We start from the raw sequence: 16537 nt of genomic DNA, 5'->3' as shown, positions 1-16537 counted from the left end.
TTTCTTCTCGAAGTCCAGTAAAACACCGAAAAGGCGTAAAATAAAACAAAGATCTGAAAAAATGAATGGAAAGTAACTATTTAAATGACAATACAGACTTTGCATGTTGTACTTTCAGAGAGTGTTTATTTACTTCACCTGGCAAAAAGAGACTCATCATTTTTGGAACCATCTCTCCATTAAAGCAGTAGTCTAGCATTATTACCAATCTTACAGTCCTTTGGTGAATTGGGAATCTCCCCTTGCAAGACGTGTTTCACCACAAATGAGTTTACAATTATCCCTTGAGAGTGATTACATGTTTATTTGTTATTGTTACAGATATTGACGAGTGTCAGAGTGGACACTTATGTGTAGCCAACAGTACATGCCTGGACAACGCTGGTAGTTACACCTGTCATTGTAACACTGGTTTCCATGGCGATGGACGTGTCTTGTGTATGAACATCGATGAATGTTTGGAGGACCCAGATATGTGTCACTCCTTAGCAACGTGTAGCGACACCGAAGGGAGTTACCAGTGTAATTGTGACTCTGGTTACCAAGGCAACGGAACATACTGTGAAGGTTAGTTGCTTACCTCTATCATAGGTTTTCAAGTTTGCAACTTCAAAAATATACGCTTCCATTATAAAAAAAAAAAATGAGTAAACCATTTGCATCTATCCAAAAATTCAGTGTGCAACATCAGCAATCGACTGAATGAGATTCATGTCCTGAATGCTGATTTCGGGATTGTGTCATGACTTGCAACTTTTGAATTAAATCCAGATCCAGAATATTGTGTTTCCTCATAATGTACAGCATTAACAGTGCTAAAGCTTGATCAGTTGTTTCATTGACACCCGTCTTTAAATTTTGACCAATGCACCAATGAGAAAATATAGTCTACTCTACATTGAAGACATCATATTAGATGAAAGAATGATCGTAATGTATGCCTTACATATATCACAATGCATTGAAACAATGACAACACATCGGAACCACTGAAAAGATTGAAGAGAGAATTGCCAACATATATGGGAACAGTTGAATAAACAGCCTGAGAGACCGACCAACAGACAGACAAACACATCTTTAAACGGCCAGTTCATACTTCACTCAAATGCGAATGCCAAAAAAAAAAACATTGACGTCATGAACCATTCTCTGCAAACTCCACTGGAGTTGAAATGTGCTCAATATTTGTGATGTCGCAGCGCGAATACTTGCAGTGACCACACAAATTTGCGTTCACATTTGTATTGAGTATGAACTTGCCTTAGCAGATCGTATTATAGCAAATTAAGTGGTTTTCTGTAACTCTTCACTAGTATTACCATGTTCATTCATTACAAAACATTTCTACGCAAAGTATTACAAGTATTCAAAAACTAGAGGTACAATAATGTAAGAATTCTTAAAAAGTGGATTTTAAAGTGTTTTATATCTCATCCTGAAAAATTTCGATAAATAGCAAATTTGTACGGGCCTATCTTCAGTAGTAATATATGCCTTCACAACCAAAAGTTACACTTCTGTTTGAATTCATTTTTGCTCGCATTTAGATGTTGACGAATGCATGACGGAAAGCCATGACTGTGCTTCAGGCAGAGCTCACTGTGTCAACAACGATGGTAGTTATACATGTACCTGCATGAATGGATACGTGTCTGCTCCAGGAATGCTACCAGGACGTCAATGTGACGGTAAATCACAACACTGTTTCTCATCTTTTGTAGTTCTCACCTTTTTTTTTGTCTGTTGAATTATCTCCTTTATTCTTGACTTTGTAAAATTGAGTGCATGTACATTTACAAGACAAATTTGACGATGTTCCAGTTGTTTTCTTTAGCCTGGATCACAAAAAGTGGATTAGTTTTTCTTCTAGTTAAATATATTCCCACTCTTAAATTGGTCACTAATTCTAGTGGATTCCTTTAATTTCCAGACATCGATGAGTGTTCTCTGAATCTGGATTCATGTGATCCATCAGTGAGTCAATGCAACAACACTGATGATGGTAGTTACATATGCAATTGTCTGCTTGGATTTGTAAAGGATGACATGAATCAGTGTATCGGTAAGACAACCAAACATATCAATTACATTGATGTTATTTAACCAATAATACTTGTACTACATTGTACATTGTATACATGGGATTACATTGCATTACATTGTATTACATTACATTAAATCGTATTACATTATATTTTTGTATTACATTGTATTACATTACATTACATTGTATTACAGTGTATTATATTGTATGACACTGCATTACATTGTTCCACATCGTATAACACTGTATTACTTTCCCGATGAATCAATCAAATCATATATCATATATTCTGAGCTTGGGACAGCTGAGGACAGTAGGCTACAAGAACCTTTAAATTATTTGGCCATACCCCAGAATCAGTCAGATTTAACTGCCAACCACTATCTCGTAGTTTTGGGATTAGACCAAGATACACTCTTTTCCGATAATGTACATTTAACAGTCCGTAGAAAACAATAAGAAAGTCTTCATCTTTTCTTAATTGAAATAGATGTTTTTATGTACATGTGTTGCTTGATATCTGTGTGGTGTTTTTGTAGATATGAATGAATGTGAGGATCCGGCTGCATGTGTGTCAAGAGCCAATACGGAGTGTGTCAATCTACACGGCAGCTATGACTGTCCATGTAGAATGGGATTCTATCTGCAAAACTCAGAATGTCTTAGTAAGTCTCACTGCCATCTCAAGTATAACATTGATATGTTAATAAACATGAAACATAACGTCGTCAATTTTGGTTCATATGTTCTCGTGTCCTTACAGAGAATCTTTGTGTCCATCAAAGTGAATAATGTTGAAAAGTTATTATCATTTTGGCAGGTGGTGTCTCATACAATGCGTCGGCTGTGTTTAATATCATCAGTGGGGATTTGGTTGGTGGGAACGGCTTTAATCTTGTCACCAACTACTTGAAATACAGAACAGAGTTAAAAGATGCGGTATGTATGCAGGGTGGATGGAACATTTCACTGTTGAGACAAACATTTCTGTCCACTTCAAATTGTCTCTTCCTTTTCAGTGATGCTCCTGTGTATCTGCTTGTAATCATCGTGTTTTGCTTGTTAGTTTTAATTGGTATTTCTGATCTTTGGTAGGGGACAATCTTTATCTTTTATGAAATGGTAATTTAGATAAGAAAGATTTTATGGATTTTTTTCAGATAATAAGTGTTGGTCAATGCTATGCTGTAACATGTAAAAAAAAAATACAATTAATATGTTTAACACTTCAAATGACTGCAGTTGGATTGTAGGATTGTCAATGTTTTCATCTTAAGTCAGTTGTTATGATTCTTCATTATAACCAAAGCAATTCTCAGACAAGCCATGAACACTCTAGCATTGAATTGATGCATCCTCCAACTTGCCCACCCTATGCAGAGACTTGCCCAATTAAGCCTTACATTTTTACAAGGTATTAAACAGAATCTCACAAGAATGTCACTGACATCTAGAGAGCTCCATTTCATTCACACACTTTTTTTAACAATCGTCATATTTTGCTAATTTGATTTCCATGTTAAGATTGAAGCTGCTTTCCGGTCCTCGGATTTGTCTGATAACTTGGGCGATGTCGTCATCTCTGAGATATCACTCCTCACTGACTCCACGGCCTTGTTGAGATTGGTCATCAATCTCAACATGTCTCAGCCAGAGCAGACCATCATCCAGCCCTTCCTGAGTCAGTTGACAGGGAGCAGTGGAGGTCAGTTGGCTCCAGACCATAGGCTGGTCGGCTCAACATTCATCATCGGGGATCCAAGTAAGTAGGAAAGGACCGTGTTTCCTAACAGGTCTCTCTAAAAGACGGCCATCTCTGTAAAAGAACTGCAACTGTGTATTTTTCGCAATCAAGCACGCATTGCGAAGTGTTGAGAATGTTCCAAACACCCGCGCTTGTTGCTCAAAATGTGTTCGAAATACGACGCAGCCGTTGCGCGTTATGCAAGTTGACGCTCAAAATGCCGATACAAGTGGTTGGTCTGTATGAAATTACGTCATTTGCGAGAGACCTGTAATTATGACAAAATAAGAATAGAAGAATAAAATGCTGCAGAAAATGTAGATTGTACTGTGTTGTATGCTTTTGAGAGCTAAAGTAAGGGCACGCTGTCCTATATGCCGAATGCAATTCCTACACTTGAAGTATATAAATGAAGTATATACATGTTCAAAATACATTCAAGATATGTCCAGATTGAATGATTACTGTGTAATGAAGTCCACATCACTGAACGGATTATTAGGTAGGCAGGTTTTGATGAATCCAATTGTACATTACACCGGTAGACACTGTGTATATGTAATGTACTCTCTTTGATTATTAATGAATTGATTGAATGTGTACTGCTTTCAGAATGTAACAGCTCACCATGTACCAACGGTGGAACTTGTGCTGATGACAACTCGGTATTACCCGAGGGATATACATGCACCTGTCTGCCAGGCTATAGTGGAAAAAACTGTGAAATTGGTAAGAATTGTAAATAGTCAGTAATAAAATGGCTGTTAAAGCCAAAATCATTCCTTCTGAAGGCTGGTTCACACTTAACATGACTTTCAGTGCAAAGCGAATTCATTAAGGTAACGACAAACCCACAATGAAAATCTAATTGTTGACATCTTGAAATTCGCTTCACTTTTTGCTTCTGCGTGTAGTGTTAACAGGCCTTTAGGGGCCATTTCTAAAACAGGCAGGAGTGGTGTACAGAAACTGAAAATAGACAAACTTGACATAAAGCCATCCAATTTCTAGACCCACATTAATAAAGACTGTACTTCAATACTCAATGGTCTGAACATTTCTTTTTCGTATCATTCATGTTAAGGAGTTAATAATAATACTGATGTAGTGCTTAGATAACGCTTTATACAAATTGCAAAGGGCTCAAAAGACTTCACAATTATTGCCCATGTTCATCCGGCCATGAAACCAGTTTTTGCAGCAGCTTGAGATCAGCGCATTCTGGTTTCTACCATTACAGGTACCCATTTATACTCCTGGGTAGAGAGAGGCAATTGTAGTAAAGTGCCTTGCTCAAGAACACGAGCATCATGTTCCCCATCAGTGTTCGAACTCACGTACCACGGCACGTGAGTCGAACACCGTAACCATTGGACCACAGCCCTCCACAGTTGGGTTGGCGCAGGGATACATTGCTTTTCACCCTTATGGTCTGGGCTCACATCCCGTCCAGGCTGCAGTTGGAATGATTGGGTGATTGATTGGATTTAACCTGATTCCGAGGGCTTTCCCTGGGAATATGCTTCAAGGGTTTTCCTCCCTCCTCTGTACATTCTGCATCATTTTCTCCCTTGACGCTTCATACAGCTTCCAAGATGTAGCACTTGTACAGTTTTTGGAAAATCTTTGGTTTTATTACAGGAAAGAATGATAAGAAATAAAATATTTTTTGAACTGCAAACTGATATCCTGCTATTCTTTTTTCATTTTAAATCATTTATACTAGTTCAACCCATTTCCATATCGTTCTGTGTTTGTCCTACAGCACCATGTGGCAACAACCCCTGTATGAACGACGGAACATGTCGTGTCGTTTCAACTACAATGACGGGCTATATGTGTGAATGTGCTCTGGGTTACTCTGGACCTCAGTGTCAAATGATAGGTAACGTACCTCAAATCAACAGTATAATGTAGACAGCTGTGCAAAACCTTCACTGGCTGAGCAAGGCCAGTTGATCAAAACTTGTAGCTAGCTTTTAATTCAAGACATTTTAATATGGTACTGATCATTGAAGGTCAGTGTAATCTTCAATAGTGGAAATTTGGACGAGCAAGAGATTGTCTGTGTCCCAGTGGTACATATATTGACTCTGACCAGTTGACGGGGGATGGTCAGGGGGTTGGACGACCCCCCCCCCCCTTGCGATTGACATTCGTGTTTAATTTACCCAAATGTGTATTTCCATGCATAATCAACTGTTTCTTGGACATGAAAAGACCACTTAATGGTAAAATTGACCCTCCCCTTCCACCAGGCAAGCCACAAACCTGCAATTGTGTGGATGTCTAACTTTTGGTAACACTCTAAATGTTATTATAACATCTTTGTGGTTAAGAGGCATTCTGTAATACTGTTTTATACAGATTTTGATTAAAGAGGTAATACAAAAGTTACAAAGGCATGAGGTTGCACAATGAAGATGCATTTATCAAATATCTCTATGAACATACATGTAGCAGGAAAATTAGGCTTGTTTGAAGTATGTCTTGCATATTTTTTTTCTAATTTGTCTTCCTTGTAGTTCCCTGTGAGCTTAGCAATGACTGCATGAATGCAGCAACATGTGTCAATGAGTTTGTAAATGCAAGAGGCTATACGTGTATGTGTGGTGACGGATTCATGGGCGAAAACTGTGAAAACGGTAAGAATATTTGTCTCATTTTCAACAAGTTGATATTCATCTTCATCGGTTTTTTTATTTTTAAACATTTTGTTGGTCCCTGCATTTTGAGTTTTACATTGTTTAAAATGGGGTTTATTATTATGCAGAAAGTTTTGTCCAAAATTGGTATGGATGCTGGAACTTTACAGTTGAAATGAATGGGAGATAATTTTAGGGAATTGTCGTGCAAAGTTTCTGTGAATGTGGCACAGATGTGGTTTTCATATAGCCATGGTAATCCCCAAGGAATAAGGAAGCAGTTTGAGGTGCAGATTTTGATTAATTTCTGTAGGACGGTTAGTATTGCAATAGCTTTATTTTTCAATAAATGAAGTTACAGTCTTAAGTTTGTTAACAAAGCGTAACCTTAAATTTGACAGGAATACCCAAAAGCCAACGTGTGTGGTTGGTGCAATTAAATTGAAATTAATAACTGTCGTTATGTTTTGCATCCCACCAACGCAAGCAAAAAGTCAATATTGGATTCATACTTCAAACTTCTTCAGAGAGATGATTGTTGTGCCATGCATATCTCAACAACGTGCATTTTGATTGTGTTGTCTAGAGTGTTCGTTAACATGTATGAATGGCGGAACTAGAGATCCAGCTACTTGCCAGTGTGTGTGCAGCCCACCATGGACTGGAGATACTTGCACAGGTAGGCTAATTCCAGCCCGACTTTGTGACTTTTTGCGATTGACAGAGAGGTAGTAAATCTAACAGTAAGGCCATGGGGGAGGGAATGGTAAGACTCAGCCCCAAAAGGGCGTGTGTCAATGGCTACGATCGAGGCTATGGACATCACGTGGGAATCATGATGTCCCACCTTCGATTGGCACAGCTTTCGTGGCTAATCCGTCTGCTTTTACCCGAGTTGATCCGAGTGAGCTACTCGAACACAGCCCTAATTGAATTCAAACCTCTTCCAAACAGTTCATCGCAGTGCCACACATATCTTACAGTATTTATCTCAATTTGTTGGGTTTTTTTTTATCAGAGTGTTCTTCAACTTGTATAAACGGTGCCACCAGAGATCCAGATTCTTGTCAGTGCATGTGCAGCTCACCATGGGCTGGAGATACTTGCACAGGTAGGCATTAAGAAACGAGTTGTGTCAATGCTGTGATGACATGGAAGACCTGTAAAACCTCCAGGTAAACCTTGAGTTGCCGCCTGATTGATTTCGCCTTCTCCACTAAGGCCAAAAAAAAAAAAAAATCGGTCTCTGGTCAGACCAAAGTTCCGGAATTGACGCGGCCACGCGGCTTTTTTTTCTTTTTTCTTCAAGCTTGGAACAAGGTGGGGTACTATTTTGCTTTTTTGGTGTCCTCATGTACATTGGTGTCCTCCATAATTTGCCTTGGTGCTTTCGATCATTTGCCTTGGTGCAATTTGCCATTCCTTGGTGCTCTTTGGTAAACAAACTTGAGGAGGTGCGGAAATAGAGGGCGCTGTTTGAGCTACCGAGGAACATTTTTGGAAATTTTTTTAAAAGATCGACGCGCATGATTAAAATCGACGCGCGCGCTGACCAGAGACCGACTTTTTTTTTTTTTGGCCTAATAATAATCATTTAACAATTGTTGACAGTGGGATGTGGCTTTTTGACACACGAGGGGCACATAGCACCTGAGGCGAAGCCGAGTCCGATTGCATAAGTCTGTAACACACGGACTGTTGAAGCTGGGAGTACCCAGCTTCTTCAAAGAGTTGATTGTCAACTGCTTCAGGGAGAATTAATTGTTGTGCCATGCATATCTCAACAACATTCATTTTGATTGTCTTGTCTAGAGTGTTCGTTAACTTGCATAAATGGAGGAACTACAGATCCAGCTACTTGCCAGTGTGTGTGCAGCCCACCATGGACTGGAGATACTTGCACAGGTATGCCAAAAACCAGTTATATCAATACTTTGATGTTCTAGAAATCCCGAAGACTACAATCAGTAAGTAATCATTTGATAGCAGTTACAGGTCATCAGAGATTGGTGAATGAGCAGGAGTGAGATTTATCCAGATTCTGTAGATTTTAGGAATTCTGAATTAAAAAAAAACCTACATGAAAATAATTTCTGAATTAAGTAAAACCTAAGTGAGAATTCTTATTTCTTTTTTTTTCAAATTGTTTTTTTTATATAAAAAAAATAAAGGACATTGTTTAGGAGTGCCTTTTTAAGGAAAATAATGTATACCGTAGACCCTGAGTTGATCTGGGGCTTCGATGGCATCTAAACCCTCTGCCAAATATTTTCTTGTGGATTTCTTTTGTAAATTTACCCCAAATCGTAGCCCTGATGGTGGGGGTACGAGATGAACCACCTGTCATCGTGTTCAGCATTTCACTAAGTTTATTAGGCAGTTTTTACCTAATGTTGAATTTTATCTCTTCCAGACAGATCACCATGGCGATATATACATATCTGAAATTACTCAGCTCAATTTTTTGTTTTGCAGAGTGCTCGATAACTTGTGGGAACGGTGCAACCAGAGATCCAGATTCTTGTCAGTGCAGGTGCAGCTCATCATGGACTGGAAACAATTGCACAGGTAGGCATTAAGAAATCGAGTTGTGCCAATGACCAAGAAACCCTTCAGGTAAACCTTGAGTTGCCGCCTGATTGATTTTGCATTCTCCCCAAATCAAATTTTCATTTAAGAATTGCTGACTACTGTGATGTAAGATATGATTTTGTTACACCCAAGGGGCGCAAAGCACACAACGTGAAACCCAGTCTGAACATATATTTTTAATAATAATAAGCATAATAATAATAAACCGTGCTTACAATGCGCACTTCACACAAGGTCCCAATGCGCTGTACAAGAGTTATTCTATTGTAAGTCTATAACGTACACATTGTTGAAGCTGGGAGTACCTTGAGAACACTGTATGTATGCTCCAAATTGAAAGTCAAAAAGTGAAAGGAATATTTGTTCAATTGGAAACACTCCCTTCAAAAACTCCACTCAGTGACTTACACGTATTTCTTTAAGTAAGATTTCAATTAAGATCATTGATTTGTATGTTTGTTAGAATGTCCACTGACAACAGCTAGCTGTCTGAACGGAGGCACTTTAGACGAAGAGTATTGTGAGTGTGTTTGTCCTCTGACTCACAGCGGGGATCTGTGTCAAGGTAATTATGGGTTTTTGTACAACTGTCAAATGAAATTAGTTTAGATGGATTTTGTGAATTTATTACAACTGGTGCTATTTTACATTTATTTAGTTCATACGAACATCAGTAAAAGACTTATGTTGTATTTTGCATGTTTAAAGACAATGTACACCATTTGCAATCATGAATTAGAATAAAAACTGACAAATTATTATCAAATACCTGACTTAACTGTAAGCGAATAATAGTCTCTAGCATCCTGTGAAATCAGTGTGCCTGTAGTTTTCAAGATTTTTGTATCATATTCCAACAATGGTTCGACCATACCATCATTGGAAAAATATTAATTCAAATACTGGCCCCAGTTGACCGAATTCAATTAATCTCCGTTTTGTTTGCAATCGGCATACTTGAATGGGCACATTGCCAGCTACTCTGGTTCCCTGACCTGACAATCCCTTGACCTCTGTAAATTGTTCCATTTCGTCTGAGGCATTAGGTCAGGGAAGCAGGTAACCACACTACCAGAACTTTGTTGTTGTTCTTTCCAGCATCCATGAACACAAACTTTAAAAATCAGTGAAACGATATTTGCTATAAAATGCTAATCCCCAATTCAGTGGCGCACCCAGTGGTTTTTTTTTTTTGGGGGGGGGGCACTTTTTTGACTGACAATTTGACCTTGGTGATATGTATGTGGCCTATTTTTGAATAGTATAATAGGGGTGTAAGTGGCGCCACCAACGTCAAAATTGTCCCCCCCCCCAAAAAAAAAGCTTTTTGGACCAAAAAATTGCCCCAAGTTGTCCATTTCTTAAAAGGCAGCAAAAGCAAATTTTGTATATTACCAGGTGTTTGATTGGGAGGAAATACCACATCCACTGTTTTATACCATGGTACTCAACAGTAAGTAATTACAAAGTCAAAGTAAAAGGGGTCCGATTAATATATCTGTCAAAATAATCCAATATCCCTAGATAATTATTGGCAGACAGATAACCTGCTGTAGTTTCAGCACAGCGTAAATATTACTAAATTTAAAAGCAAGGACACAGATGAGAGCTTGATTGTTCTTTAGATAACATGTTTCGCATTCCTTTTTTTAGATTCGAATGTGTGTTTGACCAGTGACCGGTGCTCGGATAATACAACAGGGCATTACTGTGTCCCATCAAATACTGCGTTCACATGCGAGTGTCGCACATACGATGCATATTTCATGGAAGGAGCCGCATGCGAAAGTAAGGGCAAGCTTGTGAAGTAAAACACACTGAACTCAACGTCTGGCTGTCTTTAAAAAAATCTAGTTTTAAACTAATTTTTTTAACATCTCATTGATGAAGGTTTTTTAAAGTCAACTGTTGGATCATTCCCATTGATTTAGCTAAGTCACCACAAGTCTGTCAAAAGTGAGAACACAAGTCATCCAGTCAAGTCACAAGCTGATTCAAATGGACTGTGACAAGGACGTTCCTTTGTTATTGTTTTTCCCTGATGTGAAGATACTTGTGACCTGTCGCAAGTTCCTCGACTACAACACAACCTGATTCTCCGTTATCTAACCATGTTGTACTTTATTTTTCAGACAGACGAAGGTTTGCTCTTACTGTGGTGATAACATTGTTGACAGAGACATACCGGTCAGTGTACATCAATCCGTGGTCTTCTGCATTCAGAGCCAAAGCAGCCCTTTATAAACGACTGGTAAGTTGCTGTTTTCAATGGGTCGGACAGTATACAATAAAGAACATAATCATTCACAGAGTTGAATTGAATCGATAACTAGTCCTCCTGTCCCAAGTTACGTCACAGACAATTCAATTCAGCTACAATTTTGTCATTGTTCATTCCTACACATGACTTTGACTCAGTTATAACCCTGGACAAAGTTCACATGATGAATTTAATAACTTGGGGCTTGTCATTCATGCCATTTCAATCAGGTTGAAAGGCGATTGCGAGAGGACCAAGTAACCAATGATGTGATATCCGCAGACTGTGTTTCAATCCAAAACGGAAGTGTTGTTGCTACCATGGTATTACGGTACCCAGCTGCGCCATCAACAACTGATGTACACAGAGTCTTGTTAGAAAACAGACCGTTGACCGATGGAGACGTAGCAATAACCACTGATCCACTAGCACTTCGAGTCAATGGTAAGGTTTCATTTCTATTGGTTTAATATAAGAGAGTCTTGAGCACCAATAAGTTAAGAAATATTTGATGACAATCAGTCAATTTACTACTCATTTATGCCTGGCAAAGTACCACTAAAGTCGGGGGTTTTGTTTGTTTGTTTTGTGTGTGTGTGAATTTTGGACAAACCTAAAACCATCAGAAGAAAATTGTCTTCGTACAAGGGAAGGATTCTTCATTACATAAGCCTTTTAGTAAGCAGCTGATGATCAACTTTCTCAGACGAAATATTTTCTGAATATTTTCAGAAGTAACAGATTGTCCGCCAGACTATTGTCAGAATGGTGCAATGTGCATGAAGTCAGGGTACTACGTGTCTATGTTCACCTATACCTGCAGGTAATCAACAATGATCATGACTTATCAAGCAATACAGGTGCTTAATCAACCTGTGTCAAAGGTGATTGAGCCCTACTACCCTGAACAACCAGTTTGAAATATGATTGAATGTGGTAATTAAATTCATTGTAAGTTTAATCAGCAACAGCGGTGAAAAGTCTTTGTTTCAATGTTGGATGTTTGATCTTCTGATATTTAGAGTAATATAAGAAATCTACTCCTGTCCCATCTGTTGTAAAGTTTATGTGCTCATCTTAACCAATGATATTTGTTGTTTTCATAATTTAGTTGTGGGTCTTCATTCACCGGCGAACGCTGCGAAACAGTCATTCCAGTCCCCACTGATGTTCCAACAGCGACAACAGAGTCACCAGGTGAAAATCGCCTCAGGCTGCTTCTGAATTACATGGTTAGGGCTGACAGTCACCCAGGCGACTCTAGGAAATGGCTATGGCTGCTATCATAGACGCATGTGTAATTGCAAGCCATAGCCAAGTAATTCAGACTCAGTCTTAGACTCCAGACTCTTAGGCCATGTCCCAATCACTCTGCTACAGTCACATTAGTCTTTGGGAAGAATGTTCGTGTCGGTCGAGATCGTAAGTGGGTGCAGAATTTTCAAGCCTTGGCCTTACTAAAGTCACCTCAAGCTCCACTCTGAATGATATTTTTGAGAGACAAAATTAAGGGGAACGAAGCGTCATCTGCATTATCAGCCGACATTTGAAGAAGACAAAAGTAGGGAGAAAAAAACCTGCGTCGCCGCACCACTTTGGGGCAAGCTCCATACCAAAAACCGAAGCCTTTTTTTGGCCTTAGTGTAATTCAATCTTTATTTTATTCCAGGTGGCCTATCAACTGAAGTAATCGTCATCATCATTGTTGCATGCGTTGTTCTCTTCCTGACAGTAGTAGTGATACCTCTGTGCCTCTGTCTTCTGATACGACGTCGTAATATTATCGAATCTACTCACGGCCGGCAAAAACCTGACAATCCGAGGATCAATCATGGTCTGTCTGAATACACCGATCAGAGTTATTACCAAGATAACGGCCATGATACATCAGCAATTCGAGATGAGGAGATTCAAATGGATCGCCTGATGAATGTTATGAGTCGTTCATCGTACTTACAGCAGGTAAGATTACAGTACTGGCACAGTTGTGTTGAGACCATCACAAGACCATCACATGTATAAGTCCATCACAAGTCCATCACAAAACCATAACAAGTCCATCACAAGACCATCACAAGTCCATCGCCAGTCCATCCCAAGTCCATCACAAGTCCTTCACAAGTCCATCACAAGACCATCACAAGACCATCACAAGTCCTTCACGAGACCTTCACAAGACCATCACAAGATCATCACAAGTCAATCACAAGACCATCACAATTCCATCGCAAGTCCATCGCAAGTCCATCACAACACCCTCACAAGTCTATCACAAGACCATCACAAGTCCATCACAAGTCCATCACAAGTCCATCACAAGTCCATCAAAGTCAATAACAAGGCCATCACAAGTCCATCCCAAATAGTTTGTGACTTGACTGGAGACTCATGGCTTGTGATTGACTTTTGATGGACTTGTGAGGACCTTTGAATGAATCAAGTACAAGACAGAGTACTGAGAAAGTTCTTCAAGGAATTGTGCTACATGTATATTCAAAACCCATAGTGGATTTCTTACTTCAACTTGTACGTTGTTGTGCATGTGCCATCCAGGGCATGTTCGGGTTTTTTTGTTCACGAGTGGCAAATTGGAGGTGAGAGTTTTCATTGGTTATTCGTTAAGACGTTAAGACGTAACAAGATCACGCTTCCTTTAAATATGTGCACAAGTCAATCAGAAGTCCTCCAGTCCCAAGTTAAGTCACATTTCTTTGTTATTTGTCATTCCCTTTAACTCTTGTCTGACTTGTGATAGGTACAACTCATGAGATAGAGTCCGACCACTTATTTACTCTCGGGGAAAAAATAATGCATGAATTTTGTTCTTTTTTTGTTGTTGTCAGGGTTTGTCAAGCAGACCTGATTTCATCAGACCGTACATCGTGACCGGAACGGAGGAATTCGATCAGGATGACCAACATTTTGATGATCCGAGGGTGAGTCGATATGAAGATATTATCGATGTAGAAATACACAGATATAAATCATATAAGATAAGATCTAACGATTTCCACGGCGAAGAGGGCAATAAGAGTAAGTTTAACAAATATAACAAATCTCTCTTGTATATGTGAGCTTCTGAAAGGACTAGGGGCAACTCAAAATTTCAGACAGTATGCAGGTGACAGATAAAATAAAATAATATCAGTGTTCTCCTTGTCTGCTTCTATCCACTACACTGACATGCCTCATTTATAACCTAGCATCCCCTACCCCCCCCCCCCCCCCACCCCCAGCTAGGTCTCGTGAGTCACAGCCGTCACACCTCCACGTTTATTCTCATTTCTGATCTGCTCCAAACGTTGAGCTTCTACCCCCAGCTAGGTCTAATTGAGTCACAGCTGTCACACCTCCAGGTTTATTCCCATTTCTGATCAGCTTCAAGCGTTGAGCTTCCACCCCCCCCCCCTCAGCTAGGTCTCTTGAGTCACAGCCGTCACACCTCCACGTTTATTCCCATTTCTGATCAGCTCCAAACGTTGAGTTTCCACCCCCCCCTCAGCTAGGTCTCTTGAGTCACAGCTGTCACACCTCCACGTTTATTCCCATTTCTGATCAGCTCCAAACGTTGAGTTTCCACCCCCCCCCTCAGCTTGGTCTCTTGAGTCACAGCTGTCACACCTCCACGTTTATTCCCATTTCTGATCTGCTCCAAGCGTTGAGCTTCCACCCCCCCCCCTCAGCTAGGTCTCTTGAGTCACAGCTGTCACACCTCCACGTTTATTCCCATTTCTGATCTGCTCCAAGCGTTGAGCTTCCACCCCCCCCCCTCAGCTAGGTCTCTTGAGTCACAGCCGTCACACCTCCACGTTTATTCCCATTTCTGATCTGCTTCAAGCGTTGAGCTTCCACCCCCCCCCCCCTCAGCTAGGTCTCTTGAGTCACAGCTGTCACACCTCCACGTTTATTCCCATTTCTGATCAGCTCCAAACGTTGAGTTTCCACCCCCCCCCCTCAGCTAGGTTTCTTGAGTCACAGCTGTCACACCTCCACGTTTATTCCCATTTCTGATCAGCTCCAAACGTTGAGTTTCCACCCCCCCCCTCAGCTAGGTCTCTTGAGTCACAGCTGTCACACCTTCACGTTTATTCCCATTTCTGATCTGCTTCAAGCGTTGAGCTTCCACCCCCCCCCCCCCCTCAGCTAGGTCTCTTGAGTCACAGCTGTCACACCTCCAAATTTATTCCCATTTCTGATCAGCTCCAAACGTTGAGCTTTTACCCCCCCCCCCCTCAGCTAGGTCTCTTGAGTCACAGCTGTCACACCTCCACGTTTATTCCCATTTCTGATCTGCTTCAAGCGTTGAGCTTCCACCCCCCCCCCCCCAGCTTGGTCTCTTGAGTCACAGCCGTCACACCTCCACGTTTATTCCCATTTCTGAACTGCTCCAAGCGTTGAGCTTCCACACCCCCCCTCAGCTAGGTCTCTTGAGTCGCAGCTGTCACACCTTTACGTTTATTTTCATTTCTGATCTGCTCCAAGCGTTATGCTTCCACCCCCCCCCCCCCAGCTTGGCCTCTTGAGTCACAGCTGTCACACCTCCACGTTTATTCCCATTTCTGATCTGCTCCAAGCGTTGAGCTTCCACCCCCCCCCCAGCTTGGTCTCTTGAGTCACAGCTGTCACACATCCACGTTTATTTTCATTTCTGATCTGCTCCAAACGTTGAGCTTCTACCCCCCCCCCCTCAGCTAGGTCTAATTGAGTCACAGCTGTCACATCTCCACGTTTATTCTCATTTCTGAACTGCTCCAAACGTTTATTCTCATTTCTGATCGGCTCCAAACGTTGATTTCCACAAGTTCTTCTCAGAGCTGCAACCACACAAACTCTGTGCAAACCTTCAAATCTTAATTGAAGCGATATATTTCTTGATATACCTTGATCGTGTTTTTGATTCACACAGGATGATGATGGGACAGTGGGTCGTGTTGCTTACAATCCAATGATCTACCGCTAGACTGAGGTCACAAGCTAACTTTGGCATCTGATGTTAGAATGTATATATATTCATCCAAATAGCTGAGTTTACATTCATTAGACCAATAACATTTCAAAATGATTTGAAATGGTGCATTTTTATTCCACAGTTATCATGTAAATATAAAAAAGTGAATAAAAGAAGCTGAAGTTTGGACCACCAAACTTTAATATTGACTATACTATTATCTTTAAATTCATCACATAACTATGTAAAGTTTGTATAAGAAATATATTCACTGTTCCTAATTCTACAATTGTTTGCATAT

At 40.2% G+C, this 16537-nt stretch overlaps 1 protein-coding gene across 1 annotated transcript in view; it reads left to right on the top strand.

The window, feature by feature from the left end:
- The window catches only part of LOC119732831, a 40002-nt gene extending 23754 nt beyond the window's left edge, over positions 1-16248 (top strand). Inside the window, exons 30-49 of the mRNA XM_038206437.1 lie at positions 322-567; positions 1551-1691; positions 1934-2065; positions 2587-2712; positions 2868-2986; positions 3572-3809; positions 4404-4520; positions 5557-5676; positions 6317-6436; positions 7023-7115; positions 8249-8341; positions 9492-9593; positions 10682-10816; positions 11161-11300; positions 11519-11732; positions 12021-12111; positions 12400-12485; positions 12958-13250; positions 14132-14224; positions 16195-16248. Coding sequence (XP_038062365.1) covers positions 322-567; positions 1551-1691; positions 1934-2065; positions 2587-2712; positions 2868-2986; positions 3572-3809; positions 4404-4520; positions 5557-5676; positions 6317-6436; positions 7023-7115; positions 8249-8341; positions 9492-9593; positions 10682-10816; positions 11161-11300; positions 11519-11732; positions 12021-12111; positions 12400-12485; positions 12958-13250; positions 14132-14224; positions 16195-16248 — 2753 coding nt within the window. The remainder of the gene's footprint in view (positions 1-321; positions 568-1550; positions 1692-1933; positions 2066-2586; positions 2713-2867; positions 2987-3571; positions 3810-4403; positions 4521-5556; positions 5677-6316; positions 6437-7022; positions 7116-8248; positions 8342-9491; positions 9594-10681; positions 10817-11160; positions 11301-11518; positions 11733-12020; positions 12112-12399; positions 12486-12957; positions 13251-14131; positions 14225-16194) is intronic.
- Positions 16249-16537: the final 289 nt, after the last annotated feature.

Source organism: Patiria miniata, unplaced genomic scaffold (assembly GCF_015706575.1).
Source record: "Patiria miniata isolate m_02_andy unplaced genomic scaffold, ASM1570657v1 HiC_scaffold_1, whole genome shotgun sequence".
In the NCBI taxonomy this organism is placed as follows: Eukaryota; Metazoa; Echinodermata; class Asteroidea; order Valvatida; family Asterinidae; genus Patiria; species Patiria miniata.
This window is presented reverse-complemented; position numbering and strand designations above follow the sequence as displayed.